The following is a 15,069-nucleotide window of genomic DNA, read 5'->3' as shown; positions in this document are numbered from 1 at the left end:
AGGCATAGAAAAATTGTAGGATATCACACTCAGAGCATCGCAGTATAGGTAATGTTCACTTGACATTCGGTGCTGTCACACACCACGCAACCACTGCGATTACGCTAATTTGAGCGTCATTTAAAAAGTCCGGCTATAACTGCCAAGTAAACTTAAACCTATAGACGTTAGTGGCCAAGTAGTCAGGCGTGAATATCAGATTAGAAAGGTAGCCGCGGCTGGTGCAAGGTATGGTCATCTGTCACCAGTTGGGCACACCTTTAGTCCTGTATTGGACTTAGTGGCGACCGATAATTGCTAACATGCTCACTCGTTAGATCATGTCCAGAGCACCTAATTTAAAATCATGCATCCACGCTCAGCACAGAACGTACCTCTTACTCAAAAGGCAGCTTGTCCGTTCATGTAGGAAATTCAAAATCCCGCCATATCCACGTCGCAGTAGGTGTGCCGAAAACCGCGTTTTTTGCCGGCTCCCTTCAAACAGACCTATCTATACGCATGAAAACAGCCTTAGCCAGAGGAGTGGCTAGAAGCACTAACACTAAAAAATAAACGTAGCCGTACGCCGTGCCAGTAAAATAATAGCGTTGCGCAGTGTTGCCAGCCATGAACTGCTCTTGCATGTGAAATGCTTTAAAATTCCGGCCACGATTCGCTAATTGTGCCATGCAGCAATTTTTATTTGACTGCGAACTGACTTTAGGAAAATCGGCAATGCCAGCGATCAACAGGGGCAGGAGCGACGGCAGAAACTCCGCACACCTTCGAGACATTGCTTGATCAAACTGTGCAATATGCACGGACTGCTTTTCCCGAGCGTATCGAAGAGTGAAAGAAATAAAATTACATTGCTGTATGGCTTTTCGCTCTTTTGCAAGACAGTGCGAGGTTCGCCTCTTCCACTCGTGGCAAGCGAAACGCGGTCCACGTGAACGGTACTTTGCACTCGCAGCATGGAGGAGTGCGAGGCCATGTGCAACCGGCTGGCGATCATGGTGAACGGCCGGCTGTGCTGCCTCGGCTCGCCGCAGCACCTCAAGAACAAGTTCGGCAGCGGCTACTCCATCATGATCAAGGTGTCCGGCGCCAAGCCGTCGGCCACGTCCGTCACGTCGCACAGCTCGTACAGCAGCAAGGACGAGTCCCTCAGCACCGAGGTGAACGGCGTCAAGAACTACATGCAGGCCCGTCTGCCGGGCATCGAGCTCATCGGCGCCCACAACGGCCTGCTCGAGTACCACCTGTCGGCGCCCGACATGAGCTGGGCCGAGGTGTTCGACGTCATGGACCAGGCCAAGGGCGTCTTCAACGTGGCCGACTACTCGGTGGCGCAGCTGACGCTGGAGCAGGTCTTCCTCCACTTCGCCATGCTCCAGCGGGAAGACCACAAGTAGTGCGGTCTCGGACGACGCATCCGGCGCCGTACAAGGACGCCGCAATTATTTCCTTATTTTTGTGCGGCTGTATTTTTAATGTGTGGTTAACTCTGGCACCGCTTCTGGGAGAAACGATGTGTGTGTCGTAATCTTTATTAACCTTCCACCAGAACGCCATTCATATTTGTTCGCGTACGACATTGATCCGCCGCTTCGTGCGGACCTCGTCACTTTATTTCACTTTATGTATATATGCATGTATATTTTTTACAGTGCTCATAAATTGTTTTTATTACGCACATATTTATGAACGCGATGGAGAAATTAAGAGCGCCATTCCAGGCAAGCATTTCTTTACCAGCTTTCACTTTTGTTCAAGTTGTATGTAGCCTCTGTCGCCGTCAGACATTGCGTGAAAGTGCAGCAGCGGAACATGACACGTGATACGTGTTGTAATATTGTTATAATGGCATTCGCAACTTCTCTGACGCCGCTGTGGACATTTCACTGGACCTCTGTGTACTGCGTCAACGGCTGAGCGCATATGAACGTTCTTGCGGTCGACCTTGTTTCACCTCCATCATTGCCGGATTCTATAGAATGTACTTGCTTTGCAGGTTTAAACATCCAATCCTTTTGGTCGAAACGGGGTCCATATTCGTGAGGGTATATTAGCGCCGCCTCACCTGCCGCATCACAATATCAGGTGTTGCATCCACCACCCACCATACCAGCCACACCACCCCTGCATGGTGACGGAGGCCGAGAGGTCACCAAACAGCAAAGCTACTTTTTGAATGCATCGAAACTATCAAGAGAAAAAAGACATCAGGGCAGCTGGTCCCTAACGTACAGCAAGGCACTTCACCACTGAATGTAAATAAAATTAACTCTGCCATGACAAGAAATCGCAACGACCGCATCGAGTGTGACGTGTAGTGCTTCGCGCAGTTTCCCGGCGCACTCCAGACATCGGAATGCGCAAACGGTGCGCCCCAGATGACGTTTGCGACATTTTGTCATTTTCCAGTGCCCTGTTGGCTGGATAGTTTTTTAGAAGAGAGCGCTAAGCGACAATTCATACGAAAACATTTGCAACCGAATACTGCAACGACCCTGGAACGCTTGTAACTATAGCATCGACGCATACCGCAGTGACAAGTTTCACTGTGTGGGAGGGCTGTAAGAAAAAAGTTTTAACGTAGTTAGACCGAGCAGACGTGCGAAAACGTGTGTTTAGCCTGAATGGCTCATGGTTTTGCTTTGCTGGGTATCGGCACGTCTGTCGACGATATTACTCAGCTGAAGATCTCCTCTGTTCGCGCCGCAGAAAGACATTGATGAAGACGGCGTATGTGCAGTGCACAGCGCGAGAGTGTATTGCAGTTTAACACTAGGCGTGATCGGCTGCGGCGATAGCATATACTATATAGTGCTTTCGTGCAGTGGCCAGTGAAGTTGATCTGTTCGCGCCGCCGCGGGTTCGAATCCCAGTCGCGGCGATATCTGTTATTTATTCAAGGTCAAGGCTTCAGCGATGGCCCGGCTTTTGTAGCTTTGGTGGTGAAGCAGAGCTTTCGCTCAAAGTTAGGAACAGAGGAGGGAGGGCGCGGACGCCAGCTTTCGGAAGAATAAGCGCCGTCCCGAGAATAAGCCTACCCCATAATTCTTTGTGTGTGTGACCAACCGGACAGAAATTAGCCAGTCACAAGTATGCTGCAGTAGAACATACCGGGCTAGTTGGTGCAATTCCTCAGACATGGTAAAGTTGCGCGAAAAGAACACACGTAAGGCAGGATAGGGGACGAGCGCAACTCCCAAAAAGGACACTCACTTCACTAGGCGCCATACCCTTAAGGCAAAACGTGAGGGTTCTTGCTCAAAGGGTACAGGCGACTATGTGAGGTGTGACCAAGACATCCTTCAGGATGTATCGGTCTGTCTTATTCTGTCTTACGTGTGTTCTTTTCGCACAACTTTACCATGTCCAAGTATGGTTCTTCAGGGCTAGGGGCACGTTGCGACTAAGGAACAACGCCTTTTTTTTTTTTCAAACGGAGGGCAACCTCGTTGGGCGAGCGGGAAGGAGGAACGTGCTTGGTGGTGAAAAACATTTATTGCCAAGCGCTGCAGAGGGGACCCACCCCCCTCCCCCCACCCTTACGTGGCACGAGGCAACCAGGCAACCCTTGGGGGCTGCCCATAAAAGGCAAAGGACAGCCCTTGGAGGGTTATCCGCTTCAGATGCACCCTTCCCCTTATATGGTCGATGGCAGAGAATGTGGAGCTCACCACGATTGAGAGAATCGAAAGTGCGAAAAAAAAAAAATACACGGGCAAGCCAGCGCATGTGAAGGCATGTATCAGGGGGCGGTTGTATACTTTATTGAGCCAGAAAAATGAGTAATACTATTCTTGGGCATTGTTTGGTGGGATGTGGACGTCGCACGAGGAGTGTTAATGGATTTAGTGCGCAGAGAAGTTGGCCATCTCTCGGGCTGTCACTACCTCCGGCCCCTCCCCACCACGCCTTGTTTTTGTTGACTCGGCCTCCGCTTGCCGTGGGTATCGCGACCTAAATGTTGACCACACCGCCGCCCGCTCTAGCTCCTACGGCATCCACCCAACTCCCGCTTCACCGACCACGCTCGTCTGGACCCCGGGACACGACGTGCTCGACGGCAATCAACAGAAACATGCCATGGCTCGCGCTCTTTCCTACCGAGATGATTCGCTGGGAACCGCCTCCAACAGCTTTCACCCCAGTACTCCATATGTTTCGGGACTTCCTTGACTACTACCGCGCGACCCTCAGCGCTTTTCCCCTGCCTCACCGCCGCCTATCACGGGCCGAAGCGGTCTCTCTCCGAAAGCCCCAAACTCACTTTCCCCCGACTCTCTCGTCTCCACCGTATTCACCCAGCCCGCTATCGCCCAGAATTTCCACTCTGTGGGGCTCGAGCGACCCTGTACCGCAGTCTCGGCCTGCCATGCTATTCAAGCTGCCCCTCGTATACCAGTGCCAACAGATCGAAGCGGACCGGGAGAGCGTTCTTAGCGCTCCCTACCTGGAGGACCAACGTCTGTTCGCCGGGCGGAAGCAGCCTCAAGGGCTCTTGGGGCCCTGGACTGTGGGCACCATTCCCAGTATCGCGACCCCCCCCTCCCCCCCATAAGTAAAAAATGTTTCTCACTCACTATGCATTAAGCATTTTTTTTCCCTTACTTAATGCTAACTTCGGGAGTTAACCAACAAATGCCGTGTGACGGTCATGGTCGTTATAAGCAGGCTTCCATGAACCTTTTCATTTTGAAACAGCGACAGCAACTACGGTTATGTCTGACTGCGTTACCCAGCACAAATCTAAACCAATCTATTTCAATTAGTTTCGCATAATTTTCTCAATTTTTAACAGAATGGCACAGCTTATCTCACCTGGCACAGTTTGGTATGTTGGGCAAAGGGGTGTCATCATCGCTTGAAAAGCACTAGATATTTCTGTGGTCATAACATTTTCAATGTGGCTGCAATTTCACATGGTTTAGAAATAACTTGCCAAGAGAGATGGTTAAGAATCCAAAGCTGCCTAATTAAGCTTTGCATGTTATGTGGGAGCAAAAAGCACACATGCAACTGGTGTCTTTCAGCATCTTTATTTGCCATTGGACGCAACATGTACCAGCTACAGAGAAGTTGCAACGGACCATGAATATTGCATATGGTACCACTGAAACGTAGGGTTGTCAGTAGGGTTGTGCATCAAAACTGATAAACCACACACATAAGAGCATAATAATCTGTTTTTATCTTTCACTACAAAGTTAAGCTTTTATATGAGGCAGCCATGTTAATAATCTCAAACTAGATGTTTCCTTTTTAAGCTTCCCTATGAAAACCATTCAGCCTCAGTTCAAGCTTGCGACATGTGCGGCTGCAGAAAGAAAAATATTGTTCTAAAAATGGCGATACGAGCTTGTGTGCAGAGTAAACGCATACTTCTCAAATTAGGGACATTTTCTTCTGATGGCCTCCACATATGGAAAGATCCTGAGGCAGTAAAGTAGGCTGAGTTTCAGTTCTGGCTGTTTGGGACACCAGTGCATTCACGCTCGTCAGTGGCGCTTCTCGTCAGAGGTGCTTCTGCCACCAGCAGAGTGCACCTAGACAAGCAACACAGGTAAACCAGCCAACATCGATGTCAATGTTGTTTGCATCTTGATCCTTACACTGTAGGATGTATGCACCTATCAATCTTTTCTTTCACTGTGGCAAAATGTCTAGGTGCAGCTGGTGTTGCATAGTGACATTCAAATGGTTTACAGGCAACAAATAATGCAGTGAAGGGGATAAATGAATGCACTGGCAAGGAAAGATGCAGTGGAAGAGGCGACCCAATCTATGAGTAAAAGGGTACAGTCAAGGCCACTAATTCTTTGCCTGCAACCAAACTAGTGCTACTCTCGTTGCATCTCACAATACTGCAATCGTTCAGCGATCTTCCCAGCTAAACCTGCTGCAGGCACAGCCTGCAAGCAAAGCTTTTGTGCACAGGCAAACAAACAGTACCTCTGACGCGACCAACAAGAGCTTCTGAAGCGGACATGTAGTTGTCTGTCCCAGCAGTGCTCATCCCAGTATTAAATTTAGCTTCCACTGACTTCCAAAAGGAATTAGAAGTGCAAACGCTTGCATATATTCACAGTTATACAATGCACAAGCATACATGACAGTAAAAATAGGCACTGTTAAGATAAGAGAGCCAGTAGCATAAACACAGTAGTTTGAGTACTATGAGCAAAAAGGACACAAAACAACAAAAGCAAAGTATCTCAGCATTCCTATCAGCATTACCACACATGCAGTTCTTATCTGCATCGATTGTTTGTAACAATGCCCTCAATTCTTGAGAAGGACAAACACTGAAGATGATTACACAAAAATGCAGCCCAGAAGCCTGTTTGTCTTAGCTGCAAAATGTCTCACTGAAACTCTGCAGGAATGTGGCAATGAGATCTGATGGCATCAAATCAGCGACAAAATCAGTAAAGCCATCAGCACACAACTAATTAGGAATTAAATCCATAAAGCAGTTAGCCTGTAAGAACAGCTTCCCACCGATCAGTGCCAACTTTTGGTAATTATGAGCACAAGGGTTGGCCAGCCATTAATGAGCAAACAGCTCCTGTCGATACAGCTCCTGATAGGGCAGTGCTCACTGTAGCTTCCACAGTGCCGCATTGTTTTAGTGAGACAGATTACAATTGCTAATATTGTGGCCCTAAGAATTAGTGGTAAAACAAAATGGACCATTACCGGCAATCACAAAAGTGTATTGCTCAAGTCTTCAGAGCCATCACTTTGAACAAATACAAGTACATATATCTAGGAAAAAATTCAAACTAAACAACACAAAAAAGCAGCAATCCTTTCCATGATCTTTAGCTTGTGTGTTTACAGGCAGTGAATGCATATTACTGCCTTTGCTGAGGAATAAAAAAATTGCATTTTGATGACCAGCATCGCACTGCAGAATACAGAGCTTGATGTGGATATTGTTTCATTACTTAATCAGCTGCACAAAAATGACAAATAAGCACATTGTTCTCTATACAAAACTTCCAGATAAATGGAGATAACTGGGAATAATTTTTCAAACAATTAGCCAAAAGGAAAAAAACAGGAAATATATATAATTGGCAACTCATTTTGTTATTCTAAATTTTAACCATGCAAAATGTTAGTAGAAATTATATTTATGAACAAAACATATTGTGACCATAGTTTAATTACATTAAAATGATCTGTAAAGGTTGCCTGTGGCGAAGTTATCTTTCGATGTATCCCTGTAAATGTTTGCTTGGACCTTTAATCCAGCATCATGTAATTAATGTAAAAAACAGTGAACCTAAATGGTCTTCCCCCTTTACAAAATTTCTATTCACAATAAACACAGTGAATTTTACATAACTGAAACGAATTTCATAAGCGGATGAAAGCTGTGTATGAAAACCAAAGGCAACCTTAAAGGGACAGACAACTGACGAAAATATGCCACAAAATTACAATGTAAATGAAAAAATCTTGCCTCGTACTGGTAAAATTAGGCATGATAGTGTCAAGTAAACGAGGAATTGTTATTTTAAATTGGTACAGAACACTTATAAAGCTCAATAAGGTGATATTCTGTGCTGAACCTTTTGGTAATGAATAGTGTTTAATTACACTGTATACCGGGATACTTAAGTTAGCTAATTTTAAGAGCATTATACATATTCTTCAAGCAAGTGTTTGTTACAATTACTATCTGAGCTCTCTTCAATGTGTCTTTTGACTTAGACAAAGTTTCTGCAGAAAAGCAGTGCTGCCTAGTGAAATTAAATTGCATGATGGCGCACATCAGTGCCTTCCTGGAAGGCATGCATACTAAAGACTGCATGGTTGTATATGCAGCATAACCTCGATAAGATGCTCATGGAGGAAGAGAATTTTGGTGCAGTGCAATTTCTTAAGATCTCCTGGCTGAGGTACATCGTGTACAATATGCACATATTCAGATGTTAAAAAAAGACTCTCCCACGCCACCACAGATGATATGAAAACAAGAGCCGCAACTGCAACTGCTAGCACTAAGCAATGCACTTGCCAATCATACAGTATGTACCGCGACCGTAAATAAATCCTGTCAGCCGCGAACGGAATTGCATAAATACATTTCTTGTGCTTCAGCATGCAAATTTTGCTCATTTTCTTTATTGCACAAATTTTGGGGGACGTGAATATTTTTTGTGACCCCATGAGATTCATATCATCGTGATTCTACTGTCTCATCATACACAGTCCTACACAGTCCTAAAGATTGCTTCCTTGTCGTATGAGTTACATTTGTTCTTTTGTTGGCATGCAATTGCTATCATGCTCACTTCCCCTGTTTCCATCATTGGAATACTAAACAGCAAGACAGAAAGTGTGTCCGGCAATAAAAAAATTATTCAACACATTCTACAGTGCTTTTAACAGAGCCACGGCAGAATTAAAAATTTTGATCACTAACCTTTCTGCTGCATTAACAAGACTGATGCCCCCAAGAACCAGTTATCGGTAGCTTTGACAGAGAACAAGGACAAAGTGAGTGGTTGTGTGCTTATCAGTTAAACAAATAAAAACTAGACTGCAAGTAAACGACAAGCAAGTCAGTAAAAGATACATGGCCCACAGAACTCTAGAATAAATGCTATAGTGACCTTGGCTATGCATAGAGTACACAAGCTGCACTAATTACATTGGGTAAGAACTGTTAGGTACAGCACAATCTGCATAAAAATTGCGGAGGGCCAGAAATGGTAAACTGTACCCACATTTCCACAAAACAATTTGGCACACCACTTCCAGCTGCTAGAAATCCTCTGCTACAATTACTGGCAACATTCAACTTCTAGCACCCCCCCAATACTCGCCCCTACAACATCGGAGTACAAGCTTTCTACAGTATTGTTTACTTGCTATCTCCTATAAATACAGCACAAAAGACAGCTGCAACAGGTGGTGTATCTCAAGCACACAAAAATCCACAGCTACTCTACTGGTGTAGGCTGCTTGCTTATTGTGCTAAGGCCAGAGGGTTTCTTCCAAAGCTCACAACTTTGATTCATATTTGTTAAGCTGTAGCAAGCACAGCTGTTAGGACAGAGCAAAAGGCAAAAAGGTAAAAAGATTAAATGACTGGTTCTCAACACCATTGTCAAACTCATTAAAGGAACGTCCAGCAAAATCTACAAGAATGCGAGAGAACACAGCTTTCAGAACAGACCACATAAACATACAGAGGTTACCACAACAGCCATTTCACAAGCCTGTATGTGATGTCACTACCATGCACATGGCTAGGGAAATGAACTTTTGTTATGCCAATAGCCTCAACACTGAATATATATATATATATATAATAAGAAAAAAAGATTGAAGAAAACACCTTGACTAAAGCTGCACCTTTTCATGCGTTACATGCAGGTTACAAAGAGGCAAACTGGCATAAGCACAAGTTCATCAGTACTTTCAAATAGCCAAAAATAGCTTTGTAATTGCTACTGTTGAAAATATGGGCAGTGGCAGTAGTTTTCATGGGTACACAATTACATGTACATCATTGTCGAGGGTGACTTCAATTTTACATCACTGTCTAAAATAAAAGTTACGGCGTCTGCACTGACATGTGCTTTAGGCATAAAAAAGAAAGCCTACCGAACAAATTACAGAAAAAAATGGTTACAATGGCTAAACCTCTGGTGATGCCCAAGCCAAATATGTTCAAAAGAACTGCAAGAGCATTTTGTACAACAATCACATAATAAAAATGCAATGTTTTGACATGCGACACTGTTAACATAGTCATGGAAATGAATACAGGAAGAAGGCAAATGGTATATCAACTACAAAGCATGTCACAACATGCTCGACCTCAGTCTTCAAGCCCACTATGTTCCTAAGGTACAACTGACTAAGGGAACAGTTTTGCATGCCTACAGCATTCAGACAAGGTTTTGATTTGGCTCTAACTGTAGACACATGCTTGGCATGTTGCATAGCTACATTCTTTTTCAACAGTTTGGTGCAGGTTGACACAAAACGTGTCAAGCAGCAAAAAAGAAAGAATTGTTTTGCAACAATGTAGACAAAACATATTAGTCAACAATACGAGATGTTCACAGCATAACAGGAATTGGGAAAATTTAGTGTCTGCCAGCAAGGCAGCACTTCTTTGGTATTTATGACTGAGTAATAATGGACAGAATGAGGACAAAGAAAAGAAGGTTTCTTTTTTTGTCAGGAAGCACAGCAACTATGCTCACAACTGTATCATGCTTTGGCTTCACATTCTCAGGTCAGTAAAGATGTGAACAACTGTCTTATGAGAGGTTCAGCGCAGTAGAACTTCTCAGATAAAAAAGGCATCAAGGCTTCGTAAGAAGGAGCTCCTGCTTGAAATCGACATTAAAGGTGCCCTGAAACATCTCTTAGTCAATCACCAGAAATTCCTTGGAATGCCTAGTGAGAAATGCCATCCTGAAAGACTTCTTCAAGAATGGGCAACTAGAGCAGAGAAATCAAAGATCCATTCCTGAGACTCCTTCAACTCAAACTCATCTGCTGCACTGACTCAATGGCTGTGTTGTTCTGTACGCTGAGACATCAGTGCATGCAAAAGATTGTTAATCCATAGACCTCCACTACAACCTGCCTCTTTATCAATTATTCAGTCAGTCAATCAATCAGAAAGTCAACCAGTAGTCAGACAATTTCTCTTCTCTGTTCTCCCTAAATAAGTGCCTACAGAAGTGATACCTTGTTAACCGAAGACTGCTTCCGGTCTCTGTTGCTTGTGGTAACCCTGCTCTCACAACTACTTCAAATGTGGCACGAACACTGCCACGTAGGTGCCTGGACACTGACATCGCATGGCGGTAACTGAATGGATGCATGTTATGAATGAGAAAGCCCTATTATTTAAGAAATGACAGAGAGCTTGCTTTGTGCGCCTATTGTGAGCACTACATGCTATGCAGAGGTGCACAATACCCTACCCACCCACTGCATTCACCCATTGCACTTAGGGGTGGTTCAGGGCCCTTTCAAGGCAGGGCAACTACAAACACAAAACACGTGAAAAGTGGGCCTGCTGGTACGCACTTACACCATAAATGTTGTGTGACCTCGAAATTAACAACAGTAAAACAGTAAACGGTATGAGCAACTAAAATATAACACGAGAGGAAGGCCTAAACGGAAATATGAGCACTAAAGAAAACAAAATGCATTTAGGCTGTGCTCAAAACACCTGCAGAAAATATGTAAATGTATAAGGACAGCAAGCATGGTGTTGGGTAGGCAGGAGCACCAAATGAAGCACACCGCAACATATTCGAGATGCATAGGGAATGCCACGCTGGCGTCATGCAATCAGCATTTTTGTGCGCCACCTCCTCTGCTCTTCTTTCCTCACTGAAGTGCAGTTTTGCCATTTCACCACCCTCCTTGAAGATGCAGATATTCCTGTGGAACAAAATGCAGCTACAAACAGCGGCCGGGAAGGCGGAGTCTCCCACCAGTGCCTCTGATCATGTCACATCATCATTTTGCAGATGCTCCACCTCAATGAAGCACTAGTTATATGCTTTTACCAGCAGAGCTGGCTCTCCTCTCTAATCTGTGCTGTACCAGCAAGAATACATAAAGGGCAATTAATGATGAAACCCAATGGCAGACCTTTTACATCAAATCGAAAGGAACTATGCTCGCACGACCCTGCATCCGACTATTAGTGAACCCCTGCACTGTACAAAAGCATAGCCATTATATCCAGTTATCCTGCGCAATAGCAAATGAATTAAACCATGAATGAAAAAATTAATTGTGAAAAAATGAATTAAATCAAAGTCATAAAATAATGTTTTTTTTTTTTTTCATCAATACAGAAAGCACAAATCTTATAATCCATTTGATATGTTCCAGGCAAGAGGAAAGGAAACCTATCGTTAGTGCCTTGATATGTGCTAGTCGTGATTCTGGACAGTCATTTAGAGGCATAACGAGCGCCTGTGGTGAGAACTACTCTTGAAACTAGTGTGTGCTGTTGCACTTTGCATTACAGGGATTGTAAACTCATCCCCCTGAGCATTAAGTTGGGCCCCTTGCGATTATCTCTCCATTCACTCAACACAGAAGATTGTTTTCTTTAGCCAAAAAAACTCGCACTAAAATGAACAAGTGTGTTTCACACTACAATGATTGAAATCATGTCAAGCTTGACAATTACATGAATAATGCCGTGGGTGGACAAGCCACTTATTTTCACACTACTGGAAGCTCTTATTCATAGGTCATGCTCAGCACATTATTATTTAAAATTCCACTAAAAATAAAAGCATTCCAAAGTTTTAAAATGCCCTAATTTGAGCATGCTCCAAAAATTCTAATTTCTTGAAAACAATTTACAAGGCTCAAACCATTCACTTGCTCTTTACAAAAACATGATGTACACTACAGAAAAGTGTATAGCAAGTCATCATATATGCTTGACAAGCTCTGTTTTTGGTGAAATCTGACTATTTCACACCCTTAAAAGCTAGCCTAATGATCTAAGCTGACTTCACGCGTGGGTTTATAGTCCCTTTAAGAATGATGCAAGTACACTAAGCAAGGTCAATAATGCTTTTTCGATGTTGTGTGTAGCTCATTTAAGCATGTTGTACCCACAGATCACAAGCAGTCTACGTGGGTCACGACAACATATAAAACTGCATAGGTGACTACTTCCTAAATGCTGTAAACTCTGCATTAAAAATTGCAAGGATGTAAAATGCCATCTGTGTGACAGTCTGGCTTGACTTTTCTTGTGCATTCACTTCTGGGTAGTGGTGTGATGCTGTCTGTGTTCCTGCATAGATTTTGTTATGTTGAAGGATGCTATTTACAGTTCCAGAGCAACACTCCTTCTGATGCATGCTACTGAACACTCCAAATAAAGAAGTAAGGAAGCCTCAAAGCTTCACAGCCCACTCGCCAGACATAATAGTCATGCCATTAGCGAGTACCGCTAGAAGTCATTCCAGTTCTCTTCTGGCTGCATGCCTCACACCATTAATGAGGCTTAGTTACAAACCTAAGCACTCATACACACAAAAAAGTTGGTTTCTGACAGGATGTTCGTGAGTACAACGATAAAAACAAAGTAGCGCACGTATAAAACCATAGTAAAATGAGGAACATTACATAATGCCACAGTAGCACAACATGTGCAGACTTGTCAGTTTTACATTTAGCTAGGAACACATAAAAACAAGGGCAATGAAGATGAAATAGCCCTTAAACGCAATGTACATGAGTAACGTCTAAATGATACAAACAATAGGAACTTAAGAAGGGACTACAAAAATAATACTTCAATGGCATGGTCCTGGCATCGTGCCCTGGTTGAAGGATTTGTTCTAAAAAGATGTGCAACACCCGATCACGTGCTTTCCTGACGCCCACCGACATAACTTCAAATCACTGGAATGATCTTAAGTGTCAGCCTAAATTAGGACAAAAAGAACACACGAAGGCGACACATTAAAATCAAAAAGGAAGTGACATACTGGTGCTCATCTAGTAACACACAAAGAAATACAGAACAGCAGAATACCTACACGTCAGTAATGTGTTGCCAGTAGAGTCAACACGCACAGCATAACGACAAAAAATGGGATTCTACAGCACGATTACCTGGCATGCTGAGCTCCCAGCAATGTTAACAGTGCTACAACAAAGCAGAATAATAATAATATGCAGTGAAGCCAGGCCAATAAGGTGGGGAATACCTGTTCTTTGTACACTGAAGGGGTACAGACACGCTTTTTTTGGAAAACTGCAAAGCAAAACTGCAAACTACATTTTGGCAAGGCCTAAAAAAGTGCTGTGTAAATGATAGCACTAAAAAAGGTAATGATAAACAAAAACCATCTATTCAAAGGATGCAAGAGTGGATTTTGCATGTGGCCTTGATCATTTGCTGCATGGTAAAAGGGCAAGCATACACAGAATATGCAAGCAGCCAAGTCATGCGCAGATTTCTTCACTTTAAGCTACTCAAGTTTGTTCAAAAGATTACTAAGAAAACATGGCCTTTACTGCTTGGCCAGGGTACATGCAAAGCAATTTGTACTGTGACTGATGGAAGAACTACAGAATGGTTTGGTTTATAGGGTTTAACGTCCCAAAGCAATTCAGGCTATGACGCCGTAGTGAAGGGCTCCGGAAATTTCGACCACCTGGGGTTCTTTAACGTGCACTGACATCGCACAGTACACGGGCCTCTAGAATTTCGCCTCCATAGAAATTCGACCGCCGCGGCCGGGATTCAGAATGATCTGTCCAAACATTTTGTACCTGACAGTACAAGAAAGAACAGCCTTTAACAGCAACTAAACTGGAAGCTTGCCAGAAGCACCCCACATTGAATATGGTGCCTGTTGACCATTACATGGAATGAGTATACAGATTAAGGGAATACAAGCCTGGGACTACATCCTTCCGATGAATGACTGTACCCCTTCATGACAGCACTCTGTTACAAGATTAGACTTCAGCTTAAGTTTCTTGAGTTTACAAGATTGCATTTGCCACACCTAAACAAGTGTTCAGAAAGTGCTGACTTCATATCATTCATACGTTAAAAAAAAACACTATCATGCTAAATGGCTGCTCCGATTTTTTACTGTAGTGGTGCTTAATATTTGACACCTTTGCAACATCTCGCAGATGGATGGAGTTAAATTACACGACTGAGTGACCTGCATGCACTATTCGAGGTTCATATTGTCCCCCGAGGGGCAATCTTTTAATTAGGACTGCATGTTCAGCTGCATCAGCACGGTGCAGTGCAAACCAGTTGTGTAAAGGGACCCTGATGTTACTCAACTCATGCTCACACTTTGAACAGACCATATCCCTGCCTAAGTAGTCATTCGATGCCTCATGGAGCTACATGCACCAGCCAGCTCGCATAGCTTTGTGTGGGCTATTTAGAAATGTTACATGCTAATTGAGGCCCAGGCATACCAGCACAAACTATTCTAAGTAATTCCACCTACTTTGCCAAAAACTGGTTGCCTAGACCCGTGAGGAAGGAAGACAATGAATCACTCAGTTTGGAAG

General features: G+C 43.8%; 1 protein-coding gene across 3 annotated transcripts in view; it reads left to right on the top strand.

Moving 5' to 3' along the window:
• The window catches only part of LOC149341584 (phospholipid-transporting ATPase ABCA3-like), a 69,155-nt gene extending 56,418 nt beyond the window's left edge, over positions 1-12,737 (top strand). For 2 of the 3 annotated variants that reach the window (XM_089543679.1, XM_089543678.1), the window contains one exon: positions 956-12,737. In XM_089543679.1, the coding sequence (XP_089399805.1) occupies positions 956-1,397 (442 nt within the window). In that variant the 3' untranslated portion in view covers positions 1,398-12,737. The remainder of the gene's footprint in view (positions 1-955) is intronic. The other variant, XR_016282940.1, reaches the window with a different exon arrangement.
• The last annotated feature ends 2,332 nt before the right edge of the window (positions 12,738-15,069 follow it).

This window comes from Amblyomma mixtum, chromosome 5 (assembly GCF_055824585.1).
Source record: "Amblyomma mixtum isolate Tamu chromosome 5, ASM5582458v1, whole genome shotgun sequence".
Taxonomy (NCBI): Eukaryota; Metazoa; Arthropoda; class Arachnida; order Ixodida; family Ixodidae; genus Amblyomma; species Amblyomma mixtum.
This window is presented reverse-complemented; position numbering and strand designations above follow the sequence as displayed.